A 17,804-nucleotide genomic window follows, 5' to 3' on the forward strand; every position below is an offset into this window, starting at 1 on the left:
GATGGACCAATATCTGTGTGTGTTGATCAGCGATGGACCAATATATATCTGTGTGTGTGATCAGTGATGGATCAATATCTGTGTGTGTGTGATCAGCAATGGACCAATATCTGTGTGTGTGTGTGTGATCAGTGATGGATCAATATCTGTGTGTGTGTGTGATCAGCGATGGACCAATATCTGTGTGTGTGTGTGTGATCAGCGATGGACCAATATCTGTGTGTGTGATCAGCGATGGAACAATATCTGTGTGTGTGTAAGATCAGCGATGGACCAATATCTGTGTGTGTGTGTGTGTGTGTGTGTGTGATCAGCGATGGATCAATATCTGTGTGTGTGTGTGTGTGTGTGTGATCAGCGATGGACCAATATCTGTGTGTGTGATCAGTGATGGATCAATATCTGTGTGTGTGATCAGCGATGGAACAATATCTGTGTGTGTGTGTGATCAGCGATGGATCAATATCTGTGTGTGTGATCAGCGATGGACCAATATCTGTGTGTGTGTGTGTAAGATCAGCGATGGACCAATATCTGTGTGTGTGTGTGTGTGTGTGATCAGCGATGGATCAATTTCTGTGTGTGTGTGAGATCAGCGATGGACCAATATCTGTGTGTGTGTGTGTGTAATCAGCGATGGACCAATATCTGTGTGTGTGTGATCAGCGATAGACCTATATCTGTGTGTGTGTGTGATCAGCGATAGACCTATATCTGTGTGTGTGTGTGTGATCAGCGAAAGACCAATATCTGTGTGTGTGTGTGATCAGCGATAGACCTACATCTGTGTGTGTGTTAGTGATCAGCGATAGACCTATATCTGTGTGTGTGTGTGATCAGCGATAGACCTGTATCTGTGTGTGTGTGTGTTTGTGTGATCAGCGATGGACCGATATCTGTGTGTGTGTGTGATCAGCGATAGACCGATATCTGCGTGTGATCAGCGATAGACCTATATCTGTGTGTGTGTGTGTGATCAGTGATAGACCTGTATCTGTGTGTGTGTGTGTGTGATCATCGATGGATCAATATCTGTGTGTGTGTATGTGTGATCAGCGATGGATCAATATCTGTGTGTGTGTGTGTGATCAGCGATGGACCAATATCTGTGTGTGTGTGTGATCAGCGATGGATCAATATCTGTGTGTGTGTGTGATCAGCGATGGACCAATATCTGTGTGTGTGTGTATGTGAGATCAGCGATGGACCAATATCTGTGTGTGTGTGATCAGCGATGGATCAATATCTGTGTGTGTGATCAGTGATGGATCAATATCTGTGTGTGTGATCAGCGATGGACCAATATCTGTGTGTGTGTGTGTGTGTGTGTGTGTGTGTGATCAGCGATGGATCAATATCTGTGTGTGTGATCAGCGATGGACCAATATCTGTGTGTGTGTGTGTGTGTGTGTGAGATCAGCGATGGACCAATATCTGTGTGTGTGTGTGTGTGTGTGTGTGATCAGCGATAGACCTATATCTGTGTGTGTGTGTGATCAGCGAAGGACCTATATCTGTGTGTGTGTGATCAGCGATAGACCTATATCTGTGTGTGTGTGTGTGATCAGCGAAGGACCTATATCTGTGTGTGTGTGATCAGCGATAGACCTGTATCTGTGTGTGTGTGTGATCAGCGATAGACCTATATCTGTGTGTGTGTGTGTGATCAGCGAAGGACCTATATCTGTGTGTGTGTGATCAGCGAAGGACCTATATCTGTGTGTGTGTGTGATCAGCGATAGACCTATATCTGTGTGTGTGTGTGTGTGTGTGTGTGTGATCAGCGATAGACCTATATCTGTGTGTGTGTGTGATCAGCGATAGACCTATATCTGTGTGTGTGTGTGTGATCAGCGATAGACCTATATCTGTGTGTGTGTGTGTGATCAGCGATAGACCTATATCTGTGTGTGTGTGTTGGTGAGTGTGTTCACCGCTGTCTTTAATGTCTGCTTCACTGAGTTTCTTTAGTCCCACCCACCCACCCACGGTAGGTTATTGGGCAGGACCTGGATGTACATTAAATGCTGCCTGTGCAGTGTGGGAGCAAGTGGTGATACAACCGTCACACCGGGTCCTGCTGTCGGTTACACTCTGGGCAAGGACCGAGTGCTCCCTTCAGCACAGCCCATGCCAGAGGTGACTGACTGGCTGAATACAGGGCTGACTCTCGCTGAACAAGACTGGGGTAGTACCAACCCGTTTGTCATGGGTGGAAGCCCAAGGACCAAACCATCTCTGTTGGGCATGGATTTCCAACAAAGTGGGCCGCTGTGAGAAATATCACATTAATACCATCGGGGGCAGTCTGACCCCTGCTGTACCTGCCCTGGAAGTGTTTGATGGGACAGTGTAGAGGGAGCTTTACTCTGTATCTAACCCCGTGCTGTACCTGCCCTGGGAGTGTTTGATGGGACAGTGTAGAGGGAGCTTTATTCTGTATCTAACCCGTGCTGTACCTGCCCTGGGAGAGTTTGGTGGGACAGTGTAGAGGGAGCTTTACTCTGTGTCTAACCCCCTGTACCTGCCCTGGGAGTGTTTGATGGAACAGTGTAGAGGGAGCTTTACTCTGTGTCTAACCCCCTGTACCTGCCCTGGGAGTGTTTGATGGAACAGTGTAGAGGGAGCTTTACTCTGTGTCTAACCCCCTGTACCTGCCCTGGGAGTGTTTGATGGGACAGTGTAGAGGGAGCTTTACTCTGTATCTAACCCCCTGTACCTGCCCTGGGAGTGTGTGATGGAACAGTGTAGAGGGAGCTTTACTCTGTATCTAACCCCGTGCTGTACCTGCCCTGGGAGTGTTTGATGGAACAGTGTAGAGGGAGCTTTACTCTGTATCTAACCCCGTGCTGTACCTGCCCTGGGAGTGTTTGATGGGACAGTGTAGAGGGAGCTTTACTCTGTATCTAACCCCGTGCTGTACCTGCCCTGGGAGTGTTTGATGAGACAGTGTAGAGGAGCTTTACTCTGTGTCTAACCCCGTGCTGTACCTGCCCTGGGAGTGTTTGATGGGACAGTGTAGAGGGAGCTTTACTCTGTATCTAACCCCGTGCTGTACCTGCCCTGGGAGTGTTTGATGGAACAGTGTAGAGGGAGCTTTACTCTGTATCTAACCCCCTGTACCTGCCCTGGGAGTGTTTGATGGAACAGTGTCGAGGGAGCTTTACTCTGTATCTAACCCCGTGCTGTACCTGCCCTGGGAGTGTTTGATGAGACAGTGTAGAGGGAGCTTTACTCTGTGTCTAACCCCGTGCTGTACCTGCCCTGGGAGTGTTTGATGGGACAGTGCAGAGGGAGCTTTACTCTGTATCTAACCCCGTGCTGTACCTGCCCTGGGAGTGTTTGATGGAACAGTGTAGAGGGAGCTTTACTCTGTATCTAACCCCGTGCTGTACCTGTCCTGGGATTGTTTGATGAGACAGTGTAGAGGGAGCTTTACTCTGTGTCTAACCCCGTGCTGTACCTGCCCTGGGATTGTTTGATGAGACAGTGTAGAGGGAGCTTTACTCTGTGTCGAACCCCGTGCTGTACCTGCCCTGGGAGTGTTTGATGGAACAGTGTAGAGGGAGCTTTACTCTGTATCTAACCCCGTGCTGTACCTGCCCTGGGAGTGTTTGATGGGACAGTGTAGAGGGAGCTTTACTCTGCATCTAACCCCCTGTACCTGCCCTGGGAGTGTTTGATGGAACAGTGTCGAGGGCGCTTTACTCTGTGTCTAACCCCCTGTACCTGCCCTGGGAGTGTTTGATGGGACAGTGTGTAACATTCTCTACATTCTCTCCCAGGGCGGACCAGGTTCGACAGGTTCAGCGCTCGGATGCTCCGGTTTCACCTGGGGAAGCAAATCTGGGAGGAAGTGGTTCCCACTGGGGGGAGGAGCCCGGCCGTGGCTGGTCACTCCATGGTCTTCCATCCTGCCTCGCGCATGCTGCTCGTGCACGGGGGGCATCGTGTCTCACCACGGTAAGTGCGGGGGGGCGAGTATACACCACATGTCCACTGTCAGCTGTGGCTCAGTGGGTAGCTGGACAACGTGGACCATTTCCCATATCTCGGGAAACTCTCATCAACAAGGGCAGACATTGACGACGAGATTCAACACAGCCTTCGGCCGCCTGAGGAAAAGAGTGTTCCAAGACCAGGCCCTCAAATCTTTCACCAAGCTCATGGTCGACAGGGCTGTAGTAATACCCGCCCCCCATGTATGGCTCAGAGACATGGAGCATGTCGCTGGAGAAATACCACCAACGATGTCGCCGCAAAATCCTGCAAATCCCCCGGGAGGACAGAAGCGCCAACGTTTGTGTCCTCGATCAGACCAACATCCCCAGCATCGAAGCACTGACCACACTTGATCAGCTCCGCTGTGCAGGCCACATCGTCCGCATGCCAGACACGAGACTCCCAAAGCAAGCGCACTACTCTGAACTCCTTCATGGCAAATGAGCCAAAGGTGGGCGGAGGAAACGTTGCAAGGACACATTCAAAGCCTCCCTGATAAAGTGCAACATCCCCACCGACACCTGGGAGTCCCTGGCCAAAGACCGCCCTGAGTGGAGGGAGTGCATTCGGGAGGGTGCTGAGCACCTCGGGTCTCGTCGCCGAGAGCGTGCAGTGATCAAGCGCAGGCAGCTGTAGGAGCGAGCGGCAAACCAGACTCCCCACCTTACCCTTTCCTTCAACCACTGTCTGTCCCACCTGTTACAGGACTGTAGTTCTTATATTGAACTGTTCAGTCACCGAAGAACTCATTTTTCGAGTGGAAGCAAGTCTTCCTCGATCCTGAGGGACAGCCGATGATGAGTGGGTAGCACTTCCCGTCTCCGAGTCAGAAGGTTGTGTGCTCAAGTCCCACTCCAGAGACTTCAGCACAAAAGTCAAGGTTGACAACTCCCAGGGCAGTACTGAGGGAGTGCAGCACTGCCGGAGGTGCCGTCTTTCAGATGACATGTTAAACAGAGGCCCCTCTGGCCTCTCGGGTGGATGTAAAGTATGGAAGTTTTGAACAAGAGCAGGAGAGTTAACCCTGGTGTTCTGGGCCAATGTTAATCCCTCAATCAACATCGCTAACAAAGATGGCCTGGTCATTATATAACATTGCTGTTTGTGGGAGCTTGCTGTGCACAAATTAACTGCCTTGTTTCTTACATTACAATAGTTCAAAAGTACCTGATGTAAAGCTCTTTAGGACATCCTGAGCTTGTGAAGGGCCCTGCAGAAATACAAGCCTGACTTTCTTTGTGTACACACTCCCCAGAGACAGACACATCTCATGTGCAGTGTGTCCCGGGAGGATGTTTGCCCCTGCCGACTGGGACAGCCCCTTTCTCTCTGGCCTTGACGGGTGGGTTTGTATTGAATGGGAGTCAGTGATGGGCTCGTTGTTCAGGATTCTGCTGCTTCTGTCCCACAGGTTCAGCTTTCGGACCAACACTACCGACGCCTTCCATGTCGACCTCCGTTACTGGACCGCTTTCAAATCCCACCCTTTACCGAGCAGCCCGAGGGAGCGAGCTTTCCACTCTGCCACCGTAATCGGCAACTACATGGTGGTGTACGGTCAGTCTGCGGTAGGCTGGGGAGGGGCTTGGTCCGGAGAGGAGAGAGAGAGAGTCAGCACCTTCAGGGGAGGGGGGAGAGAGTCAGCACCTTCAGGGGAGGGGGGAGAGAGTCAGCACCTTCAGGGGAGGGGGGAGAGAGTCAGCACCTTCAGGGGAGGGCGGAGAGAGTCAGCACCTTCAGGGGAGGGGGGGAGAGAGTCAGCACCTTCAGGGGAGGGGGGAGAGAGTCAGCACCTTCAGGGGAGGGGGGAGAGAGTCAGCACCTTCAGGGAAAGGGGGAGAGAGTCAGCACCTTCAGGGGAGGGGGGAGAGAGTCAGCACCTTCAGGGGAGGGGGGAGAGAGTCAGCACCTTCAGGGGAGGGCGGAGAGAGTCAGCACCTTCAGGGGAGGGGGGAGAGAGTCAGCACCTTCAGGGGAGGGGGGAGAGAGTCAGCACCTTCAGGGGAGGGGGGAGAGAGTCAGCACCTTCAGGGGAGGGGGGAGAGAGTCAGCACCTTCAGGGGAGGGGGGAGAGAGTCAGCACCTTCAGGGGAGGGGGTATCGGAGGGCGACTGTGAGGTCCCAGCCCTTGCTGGTGCCGATGGAAGGGGGTGTGGGGTAGGGGGGGTGGTGTCTCACCACGAGAGGGGGTGTGAGTGCTCAGCTTTAAACTGCTGCTGTTCCCTCGATTTTTAGGCGGTAACGTTCACATTCATTATCAGGAGGAGAAGTGTTACGACGGCGACATCTTCTTCTACCACCTGGGCTGCCACCAGTGGGTCTCCAGCGAGGAGCTTGGTCTCTTGATCAACACAGGCGACGGTAAGAGAGCAGTTCGCCCGCCGGCTCCGGGTCTAGGGTCACGCCACTCCGTGATGTGTCCACTCCCAGGGTTCGATACTGAGTAAAGCTCTCTCTACACTGTCCTATCAAACACTCCCAGGGCAGGGACAGCACAGGGTTAGATACAGAGTAAAGCTCCCTCTACACTGTCCCATCAAACACTCTCAGGGCAGGTACAGCACGGGGTTAGATACTGAGTAAAGCTCCCTCTACACTGTCCCATCAAACACTCCCAGAGCAGGTACAGCACGGGGTTAGATACAGAGTAAAGCTCCCTCTACACTGTCCCATCAAACACTCCCAGGGCAGGTACAGCACAGGGTTAGATACAGAGTAAAGCTCCCTCTACACTGTCCCATCAAACACTCTCAGGGCAGGTACAGCACGGGGTTAGATACAGAGTAAAGCTCCCTCTACACTGTCCCATCAAACACTCCCAGGGCAGGTACAGCACGGGTTAGATACAGAGTAAAGCTCCCTCTGTACTGTCCCATCAAACACTCCCAGGGCAGGTACAGGGGGTTAGATCCAGAGTAAAGCTCCCTCTACACTGTCCCATCAAACACTCACTCCCAGGACAGGTACAGCACGGGGTTAGATACAGAGTAAAGCTCCCTCTACACTATTCCATCAAACAGTCCCAGGTCAGGTACAGGGGGTTGGATACAGAGTAAAGCTCCCTCTACACTGTCCCATCAAACACTCCCAGGGCAGGTACAGCACGGGTTAGATACAGAGTAAAGCTCCCGCTACACTGTCCCATCAAACACTCCCAGGGCAGGTACAGGGGGTTAGATACAGAGTAAAGCTCCCTCTACACTGTCCCATCAAACACTCCCAGGGCAGGTACAGCACGGGGTTAGATACAGAGTAAAGCTCCCTCTGCACTGTCCCATCAAACACTCCCAGGTCAGGTACAGGGGGTTAGATACAGAGTAAAGCTCCCTCTGCACTGTCCCATCAAACACTCCCAGGGCAGGTACAGCACGGGTTAGATACAGAGTAAAGCTCCCTCTGCACTGTCCCATCAAACACTCTCAGGACAGGTACAGCATGGGTTGTGGCTTGTCACCTGATATTTGGGGTTTGAATTTCTTCTGGTTATATCTTCTCAGGACGGGAGAGTAAATCTTTCCGAGGACGTTATTCCCATGTTGCAGCGGTAATGAATGGAAATATCCTGCTCGTTGCCGGGGGATACAGTGGCCAACCCATGGGTGACCTCGTGGCCTACAAGGTTCCAATTTTTGTCTCCCAGGTTTTGGTCCAAAATGTAAGTACCGGTTGTCTCATTGGAAATCTTTTGCCCTGTAACAGCAGTCTGCACTGGGCAGTCAGCGAGCTCCAAGCAAGGGGGCAAAGGTCATGGGTCAACGAATCACGGGGGAAGCTGGAGCAACTAAGAAGAATTTTAAAGTGGGTGCAGGAACAGGGAGACCTGGGTTTGTCTGTAGACAAATCTTTGAAGGTAGCGGGACAAATTTAAAAAACTGTTTGAAAAAAAAAAAGCATATGGGCTCCTTTGTTTTAGGAACAGAGTACAGAAGGAAGGATGTTATGATAAATTTTATAGAAGACTGAGTGACATGTTCTATTCTGGACACCACACTTTAGGAGGGATGTTAAGCCCTTGGAGAGGGTGCTGAGGAGATTTACAAGTGGTACCTGGGATGAGGGCTCAGTCACGAGGAGAAACTGGAGAAGCTGTGGTTCTGCTCAGAGCAGAGAAGGTTAAGGGGAGATGTCATTCTTTATTTTTTTACTCGTTCACGGGATGTGGGTGTCTCTGGCAAGGCCGGCATTTATTGGCCATCCCTCATTGCCCTCGAGAACATGGTGGTGAGCTGCCTTGTTGAAGCACTGCAGTTCGTGTGGTGAAGGTGCCCCCACAGTGCTGACTTTGTCACAGCGATTTGGGACAACTGAGCGGCTCGCTGGGCCATTTCACAGGGCAGTTCAGAGTCGACCACACTGCTGTGGATCTGGAGTCACATCTCGGCCAGACTGGGTAAGGGTGGCAGATTTCCTTCACCTGAAGGACATTAGTGAACCAGATGGATTTTTAAACAGAGGTGCTCAAAATTATGAGGGGTTTTGATAGTTGATCGGAAGAAATTGTTTCTAGTAGCTGAAGGGAGGACTGTGCTCGGGGGTCAACAATCACCAACTCTCTGCATCTCCCGGCAGATTGTCCATTCACTCGTGAACAGGGCCCGAGCCATCCATGATCTTATTGTGGATCACATAGTATTGACATCTTGGCTTTGACTGAAATCTGGATCACGATGGTGACACCTTGCTGATTAATGAGGCCTGCCTGTCTAAACTGCCGCGGTGTTGTGACCCTTACGACCAAACTTCACCTTTACATTGGATATGTACTATAACGCACTCCTGGCTGGTCTCCCACATTCTACCCTACGTAAACTTGAGGTCGTCCAAAACTCGGCAGCCCGTGTCTTAACTCGCACCAAGTCCCACTCACCCATCACCCCTGTGCTCGCCGACCTATATTGACTCCCGGTTAAGCAACGCCTCGATTTCAACCTTCTCATCCTTGTTGACAAATCCCTCCATGGCCCTCGCCCCCTCCCTATCTCTGTAATCCCTTTCAGCCTCACAACCCCCCCCCCCCGAGATGTCTGCGCTTCTCTAAATCTGCCCGCTTGGGCATCCCTGATTTATACACTCAACCATCGGTGGCCGTGCCTTCAGCTGCTTGGATCCCAAGCTCTGGACCTCCCTAAACCTCTCTACCTCTCTCTCCTCCTTTAAGACGCTCCTTAAAACCTACCTCTGTGACAAGCTTTTGGTCATCTGTCATATTTTCTTCTTGTGTGGCTCAGTGTTAAACTTAATCTGTTTTGTCTTATATCATCATCACAGGCAGTCCCTTTGTCTTACAACACTGCTGTGAAGTGAGTTGGGACGTTTTACTACGTTAAAGGCGCCATATAAATAAAAGTTGTTGTTGTTGATATACAGCACAGAACCAGGCCGTTCGGCCCAGCCAGTCCATACCAGCATGTATGCTTCACTCGAGCCTCCTCCTGTCTTTCCTCATCTAAATCTATCAGCATAACCCTCCATTCCCTTCTCCCTCATATACTTTTCTAACCGTTAAATGCATCGATACTATTCTCTACAACCCCTCCCTGTGGTAGCGAGTTCCACATTCTCACCACTCTCTGGGTGAAGAAGTTTCTTCTGAATCACCTTGGTCTGTTCACCGTACTTCTCTGGTACCTTCTCCTCCTTCGAGGGACTCGACGCGTTCCACCCCTCTCACCACCTTTAAAATTCTCATTGTCAACAACCCATCTACAGTGATTTCAGTATTCATCTCTCTGAGTTCACTGCCATCTGGTCTTCCCTGATGTAAGCTGAGTGGACCTCGTGAAATACAAGGTCGACGCTTAGCCTTGATACCCCTCTGGACGGACTAAGTGAAATACAAAGTCGACGCCCCGACTAGTAGAGATGACAGACTTCGATTGGAGGTTCAAAACGGTCTTTGTTCACAGGCCTGGGGAGAACCTTCTGAGACCGCTCTCAGATCCGACTCCATTGAGATGTTAGCGAATTTCATATTTATACATTTAACAGTCCATCACTTCCGTAGCCTATCCCACGTGACATCTTACACTGTTCCCTATATTTGCGGTTAATCTTGTTGCTTCTTGTAAGCTTATTTTCAGCTCCTTCTGTCATTGGGGCCTTTCTCTTATCTATTCTTGCAACTTCGTTGCTGTAACAATTGCCCTTTGTTTTTGCCAGATGGCTTTGTCCGATTGCATGTTTTCTTAAGGTTCCTGTTTTCGCAGGAGTTTCGAGTTGTCTCTGCAACGTGAGCAGATTAGTTATTTCACTCCCTAACCTTCTCCCTCCCGATAAACTCTGCTACCCATATTTATGGCCTCTCTACATCTATAGTCTCCATCACAGACACGTCTATCTCCCACCACTCGCTTCCAATCCTCTTTATGGAATACTCTCCACTTGCCTGGATGAGTGCAGCTCCAACAACACTTGAAGCTCGACACCATCCAGCACAAAGCCTGCTTGATTGGCAGTGGTAGTGTGTCAGATGCCATCCTGTCTGATGGGGGAGTATGTCAGACAGAGTTTGATGTGAGCTACACTCAGTGCACAACTCAATGAAAGTAAATGACTGCTGATCCCTCCAAATGGAATGTTGGCCTTTATTGCCAGTGGGATGGAGTATAAAAGCAGAGAAGTCCTGCTACAACTGTACAGGGTATTTATGAGGCCACACCTGGAGTACTGCGTACAGTTTTGGTCTCTGTATTGAAGGAAGGATATACTTGCATTGGAGGCAGTTCAGAGAAGGTTCACTCGGTTGATTCCGGAGATGAGGGGGTTGACTTATGAGGAAAGGTTGAGTAGGTTGGGCCTATACTCATTGGAGTACAGAAGAATGAGAGGTGATCTTATCGAAACGGATAAGATAATCAGGGGATTCGACAGAGAGGATGTTTCCACTGATGGGGGAAACTAAAACTAGGGGACATAGTCTTAGATTAAGAAGCCGTCCATTTAAAACTGAGATGAGGAGGAATTTCTTCTCTGAGGGTTGTAAATCTGTGGAATTCTCTGCCCCAGAGAGCTGTGGAGGCTGGGTCATTGAATGTATTTAAGGTGGATTTTTGAGCAATAATGGAGCAAAGGGTTATGGGGAGCGGGTGGGGAAGTGGAACTGAGTCCATGATCAGATCAGCCATGATCGTATTAAATGGCGGAGCAGGCTCGAGGGGCCGAATGGCCTACTCCTGCTCCTCATGTTCTTAACTGTGCTGGAGCTGTGAACCAAGGGTTGGGTGGGTGGGGGGGGCAGGCGGGCGCGGGCGGAGAGGCGCGATCCTGACCTTTCCGCTCTGCCTATTGAAGGTACACCTGGATTACTGCTCGCTGTACGGGGTGGAGGATGCCTGCAGCAAGGACCCGGAGTGTGTGTGGTGTCAGGCACGGTGCCAGAGTTACCAGCCACACAGCACGGTGAGTGCGGGGAGGGGGAGGGGAAGGGGTCAGGGGGAAGGGGATGGGGGGCATGGGACGGTGGGAGAGAGGGGTTGTGGGAAGGGGGCGGGTGGTGCTGGGGAAGAGAGGTGACGGGGATGGGGAGGGAAGGTAACAGCAGGAGGGACCCAGCCTCCCGCTCAGGATTCTGACACCAGGTGAACTATCAGAGTGTGTGTGTGTGCAGAGTTCCAGTCACTGACAGCCTGTTGTTCCCACAGTGTCCCCACGTGGGCTGTCTGGGTTTGGCGAGACACCTTTCAGACTGCCAGTCCTGTTTGGTGTTTGGACAGAGCCGTGTGTCACCCCCTCAAGCTGCAGGGTTACTCGGATGGTGTGTTCAGACAGGCGTCTGTCTCTCCTTTGCAGGTAAAATGCCCAATTACTAAAAGAAAACTGATTTACTTTTGTTATAAATCTGCTGACGGCTCTTTATCCATTCTATGTTGGTTGCTTGCTTGATATCAGGGAGCCAGACTGTGTATCAGGTATGTGGTTGGTTGGGGAACATGGCAACAGGCTGAGGCCATTCAGCCCCTCGAGCTTGTTCCACCAATGCATTAGTTCATGGCTGATCTGTACCTCATGGGATCCACCCAGAGCTCTGTGCAGCTGTAACATCATTCTCACCCCTGTGTATTCCAGCCTCTGAGATAAAGGCCAACATTCCTTCAGACCTTTCAATTATTTATTTGTACCTGTTGTCGAGGAGGGCGCTGAGCACCTCGAGTCTCATCGCCGAGAGCATGCAGAGACCAAGCGCGGGCAGCAGAAAGAGCGTGCGGCAAACCTGTCCCACCCACCCTTTCCCACCTGTGACGGACTATGGTTCTCGTATTGGGCTATTCAGCCACCTAAGAACTCATTTTTAGAGTGGAAGCAAGTCTTTCTCGATTCTGAGGCACTGCCTATGATAATGATGTACCTGTTGTCGAGGTAACACTTCAGAGACCGGACCTCGCCCGCGCTGTCTCAGTTGCTTTTCAACCGAGACCACCTCTGGTTCGGGTAGGTCTTAATTCAACATCAGGTCTTTAGGTTTAAATGTCTCTTCCCAACTTCTCAATCAACAATTCTGTTACCAGTTATATCGGGCTTACATTGCGTTTGTTCCAGGAGGTTTTGTGTGCATACAGATCCTGTCTTCAAGTTAATCGCACAATGGTTTTGATGGTTCATGGGCCCTGTCCGTAATCAGAGGGTCTATTAGCTGGTTTCCCTGCACAATTAAAGTCTCTCTCCCATTCTAATCACCAGTTGTGTTATCTGATCTCCCTGTCTGTGCATGTCTCTGGTGCCAAGTTTTTCCTAACTACCTCCTTTATTTAATTGTAATGTGTTTAGCAGCTCGTTTCTCTACAGTCAGTGAAGATCACTCATAGGCTGTACCAGTGGATCCTTCCCTTTTGCCTAATGCAATCTTTTAATCTGCCTGCGTGTCTTACATTTAGCTTACTTGGCATCTTTTCCCATCATTCTCTTAAAGCTATGCACCCACTAATTTCTGACCCCGACACCTGTGTACTCGATTTGTGTATATGAGCACCCACATCCCTTTGCTCCGCCACAGTTCCTAGTTCCTCACCATTAACATTATCAAGATTGCTTTTCCACCTCCTTTCCCAATGTCCTTGTCCTTCCTGAAGATCCTGCAGCCTGTCTCCCTTTACCCCTCCGTCATGCTCAGCTTGTAGCCAGCCCTCTGTAGTCCCAAAGTATAGAGGAGGTTTATAAAAGGGGAGAGGGACAAACCCGGCAACTGCAGCCTAACTTTGGGGGCGGAGACACTAATCCGGGACACAATTACTTGACATTTGGAAAACTATGGGCTGATAAATGAAAGTCAGCACGGATTTGGTTTATAGCTAACTTGATTGAGTTCTTTGATGAAGTAACGGAGAGGATTGATGAGGGTAGTGCGGTGGAAACTGTGTATATGGACTTTCAAAAGACGTTTGCCAAAGTTCCACATAATCGACTTGTTGGCAAAATTGAAGATTAAAGGGACAGTGACAGCATGGATACAAAGTTGGCTAAAGGACAGAAAGCAGAGAGCAGTGGTGAAGGGTTGTTTTTCAGACTGGAGGGAGGTATACAGTGATGGTCCCCAGGGGGCTGTATTAGGACCACTGCTCTTTTCATGTACATTAATGAACTTGGCTATACAAGGGATAATTTCAAAGTTTTCAGACGACATGAAACTCTGAAATTACTAATCAATGTGGAGGATAGAAATAGACAGACTGGTGAACTGGGCAGACACATGGCAGGTGAACTTTAACACAGAGAAATGTGAAGCGATGCATTTTGTTAGGAAGAATGAGGAGAGGTAATACAAACTAAATGGTACTATTTTAAAGGAGGTGCAGGAACAGAGAGACCAGGGGCTGTGTTTCTACTTCCGTGACATCGCCCGTCCTTGTCGTTGCCTCAGCTCATCTGCTGCTGAAGCCCTCATCCCTGCCTTTGTTACCTCCAGGCTTGAACGGGAATAAACTACGCGTGCAGGGAAATTTGAATGGGCCGGGTTAAAGAAGCCATGCATCCCCAAAAATTAATTATAGGATATGGTGCTGCCCCTCTTGGTGTAATCTCTCACTTTTTGACAGGATTGGACCAAGTCAGCATGGATTTATGAAAGGGAAATCATGCTTGACTAATCTTCTGGAATCTTTTGAGGATGTAACTAGCAGAGTGGACAAGGGAGAACCAGTGGATGTGGTGTATTTGGACTTTCAAAAGGCTTTTGACAAGGTCCCGCACAAGAGATTCGTGTGCAAAATGAAAGCGCATGGTATTGGGATTAATGTACTGACGTGGATAGAGACCTGGTTGGCAGACAGGAAGCAGAGAGTCGGGATAAACGGGTCCCTTTTCAGAATGGCAGGCAGTGACTAGCGGAGTGCCGCAGGGCTCAGTGCTGGGACCCCAGCTCTTTACAATATACATTAACGCTTTAGATGAAGGAATTGAGTGTAATATCTCCAAGTTTGTGGATGACACTAAACTGGGTGGCGGTGTGAGCTGTGAGGAGGACACGAAGAGGCTGCAGGGTGACTGGGACAGGTTAGGTGAGTGGGCAGATGCATGGCAGATGCAGTATAATGTAGATAAATGTGAGGTTATCCATTTTGGGGGCAAAAACACGAAGGCAGAATATTATCTGGATGGCGGCAGATTAGGAAAAGGGGAGGTGCAACGAGACCTGGGTGTCATGGTTCATCAGTCACTGAAAGTGGGCATGCAGGTACAGCAGGCGGTGAAGAAGGCAAATGATATGTTGGCCTTCATAGCTAGTGGATTTGAGTATAGGAGCAGGGAGGTCTTACTGCAGTTGTACAGGGCCTTGGTGAGGCCTCACCTGGAATATTGTGTTCAGTTTTGGTCTCTTAATCTGAGGAAGGACGTTCTTGATATTGAGGGAGTGCAGCGAAAGTTCACCAGACTGATTCCAGGGATGGCTGGACCGTCATGTGAGGAGAGACTGGATCAACTGGGCCTTTATTCACTGGAGTTTAGAAGGATGAGAGGGGATCTCATAGAAACATATAAGATTCTGACGGGGCTGGACAGGTTAGATGTGGGAAGAATGTTCCTGATGTTGGGGAAGTCCAGAACCAGGAGACATAGTCTTTGGATAAGGGGTAGACCATTTAGGACTGAGATGAGGATAAACTTCTTCACTCAGAGAGTTGTTAACCTGTGGAATTCTCTACCGCAGAGAGTTGTTGATGCCAGTTCATTGGATATATTTAAGAGAGAGTTAGATATGGCCCTTACAGCTAAGGGGATCAAGGGGTATGGAGAGAAAGCAGGAAAGGGGTACTGAGGGAATGATCAGCCATGAATGGCCTGCTCCTGCACCTATTTTCTATGTTTCTATCACACACGTGATTGCTGACGCTCTGTCAGGGTTCTTGTCCATTGATCATTCCTCCTTTATTTTTTAGCAGGTTGTTTATTGTTTCCTGGAATCTTTTCTGTTCACCAAGTATTTATATTTATCTCTTTTGCTCATCTCCCTTTTCCATATCTTTAAGCTCTTATTATTTGCACCCAGAACTTCCCCATTATAATCCATTCCACAGCCCGATTGACCCTCAATGAGGACCTGGCTCCCCAAAGCCTTTCCACTATCACACAAGTCAGGAGTGTGATGGAATACTTGCCACTTGCCTGGATGAGTGCAGCTCCAACAACACTCAAGAAGCTCGACACCATCCAGGACAAAGCAGTTTGCTTGATTGGCACACTACCCACCACCTTAAACACCCACTCCCTCCACCACCGGCGCCCCCTGGCTGCAGTGTGTACCATCTCCAAGATGCCACTGCAGCAACTCACCCCGGCTTCTTCGGCAGCACCTCCCAAACCCACATCCTCTACCACCTTGAAGGACAAGGGCAGCAAACACATGGGAACACCACCACCTCCAAGTTACACACCATCCCAACTTGGAAATATATCGGCCATTTCTTCATCGTCGCTGGGACACAATCCTGGAACTCCCTCCCTATCCCTAACAGCACTGTGGGAGCACCTTCACTACACGGACTGCAGCGGTTCAAGAAGGCGGCTCACCACCACCTTCTCTCGGGCAATTCGGGATGGGTAATAAATGGCGGCCTTGCCAGCGACACCCACATCCCAAGAACGAATAAATAAAAAGCCCAGTTCAGTTGCAGCCCCTCCCAGTGGCACATCATTGCTGCTTGCCCCTGTTGTCGCCGTTGGTTTACCCCGACTTGTCCCACAGCTGTATTGGGCTGGTTGAGGCAGGGTTGCAGCCTGAGCATCGAGGAACATGCAGAGGGAGCAGGACGCTCTGCCGTGGCCCCATTATCACACTGCCTCTCACGCTGCCGACCGAAGGCGTGTTCTGCGACTGGGCGTGCGAGGGTATCGTACTGATCTGGGATCTCTCTGTGGAGCAGTGAGCCAGAGGCCAAAACCTATCTGGGATTCCACGAGCAGGTGCTGGGTACTGGGGCTCAATGGGCAGGTCGCTCGGAGCCTGACCATTTGTGTAACTGGGGCCTCTGTTCTCTCTGCAGATCAGGTGATGTGCCAGGTGGAGCCGGTGTCGGGTATCTACGGCTGGTGGGGCTCGGAGACTACCTTCATCACCTCGCTGGGCCAGTGTCAAACCTTAAACTTCATGCCTGGCCTCCACCTGGTGACGTACATGCAACCGCGAAACAACTCCCAGCCAGACAAGGTGAGCCCTGCGGAGAATCTGTCTCCCCTCGCGCTCTGGCTCGCTCGATCCAGCGGTTACACTGACCCTCACTCTCTCCCCTAACCTCCACTTGCTTCCCCTCTCTCACTCAACTCTATCCAGCGGTAATGCTGACACTTGCTCTTCATTCACATGCTCCCTTGCTCTCGCAATCCAGCATTTGCACTGACCCTCCCCTTCTTTCTTCCTTCCCCTGCTCTCGCGCTCTCTCTCTCTCTCTCTCCCTCCCTCCCCCCACCCCCCATTGCTCCTCGCTTTGCCCCGCTCGCTCCCCGCGCTCTCCCCCACACACCTTCATCGTTTTCCCCCATTCGCTCCTCTGCTCTCTCCCCCACACCCCACTTTTGCTCTCACTCACTCTCTTGATCCATTGCATGGACCCTCCCTCCCTCTCTCCGCTCCCTCCCTCCCTCGCCCCCCCCCGCTCCCTCCCTCGCCCCCCCCGCTCCCTCCCTCGCCCCCCCCGCTCCCTCCCTCGCCCCCCCGCTCCCTCCCTCGCCCCCCCGCTCCCTCCCTCGCCCCCCCGCTCCCTCCCTCGCCCCCCCGCTCCCTCCCTCGCCCCCCCGCTCCCTCCCTCGCCCCCCCCCGCTCCCTCCCTCGCCCCCCCCGCTCCCTCCCTCGCCCCCCCCGCTCCCTCCCTCGCCCCCCGCTCCCTCCCTCGCCCCCCCGCTCCCTCCCTCGCCCCCCGCTCCCTCCCTCGCCCCCCCGCTCCCTCCCTCGCCCCCCCGCTCCCTCCCTCGCCCCCCCGCTCCCTCCCTCGCCCCCCCGCTCCCTCCCTCGCCCCCCCGCTCCCTCCCTCGCCCCCCCGCTCCCTCCCTCGCCCCCCCGCTCCCTCCCTCGCCCCCCCGCTCCCTCCCTCGCCCCCCCGCTCCCTCCCTCGCCCCCCCGCTCCCTCCCTCGCCCCCCCGCTCCCTCCCTCGCCCCCCCGCTCCCTCCCTCGCCCCCCCGCTCCCTCCCTCGCCCCCCCGCTCCCTCCCTCGCCCCCCCGCTCCCTCCCTCGCCCCCCCGCTCCCTCCCTCGCCCCCACGCTCCCTCCCTCGCCCCCCCGCTCCCTCCCTCTCTTCCCCCCCCCGCTCCCTCCCTCTCTCCCCCCCCCCCCCGCTCCCTCCCTCTCTCCCCCCCCCCGCTCCCTCCCTCTCTCCCC

General features: G+C 51.9%; 1 protein-coding gene across 1 annotated transcript in view; it reads left to right on the forward strand.

Annotated features, from left to right (window-relative positions):
• The window catches only part of LOC139240295 (multiple epidermal growth factor-like domains protein 8), a 185,787-nt gene that overhangs the window by 133,406 nt on the left and 34,577 nt on the right, over positions 1 to 17,804 (forward strand). The window contains exons 8-14 of the mRNA XM_070868758.1: positions 3,786 to 3,963; positions 5,414 to 5,559; positions 6,238 to 6,363; positions 7,500 to 7,657; positions 11,293 to 11,400; positions 11,643 to 11,790; positions 16,476 to 16,639. Of these exons, the coding sequence (XP_070724859.1) occupies positions 3,786 to 3,963; positions 5,414 to 5,559; positions 6,238 to 6,363; positions 7,500 to 7,657; positions 11,293 to 11,400; positions 11,643 to 11,790; positions 16,476 to 16,639 (1,028 nt within the window). The remainder of the gene's footprint in view (positions 1 to 3,785; positions 3,964 to 5,413; positions 5,560 to 6,237; positions 6,364 to 7,499; positions 7,658 to 11,292; positions 11,401 to 11,642; positions 11,791 to 16,475; positions 16,640 to 17,804) is intronic.

This window comes from Pristiophorus japonicus, chromosome 31 (assembly GCF_044704955.1).
Source record: "Pristiophorus japonicus isolate sPriJap1 chromosome 31, sPriJap1.hap1, whole genome shotgun sequence".
In the NCBI taxonomy this organism is placed as follows: domain Eukaryota; kingdom Metazoa; phylum Chordata; class Chondrichthyes; family Pristiophoridae; genus Pristiophorus; species Pristiophorus japonicus.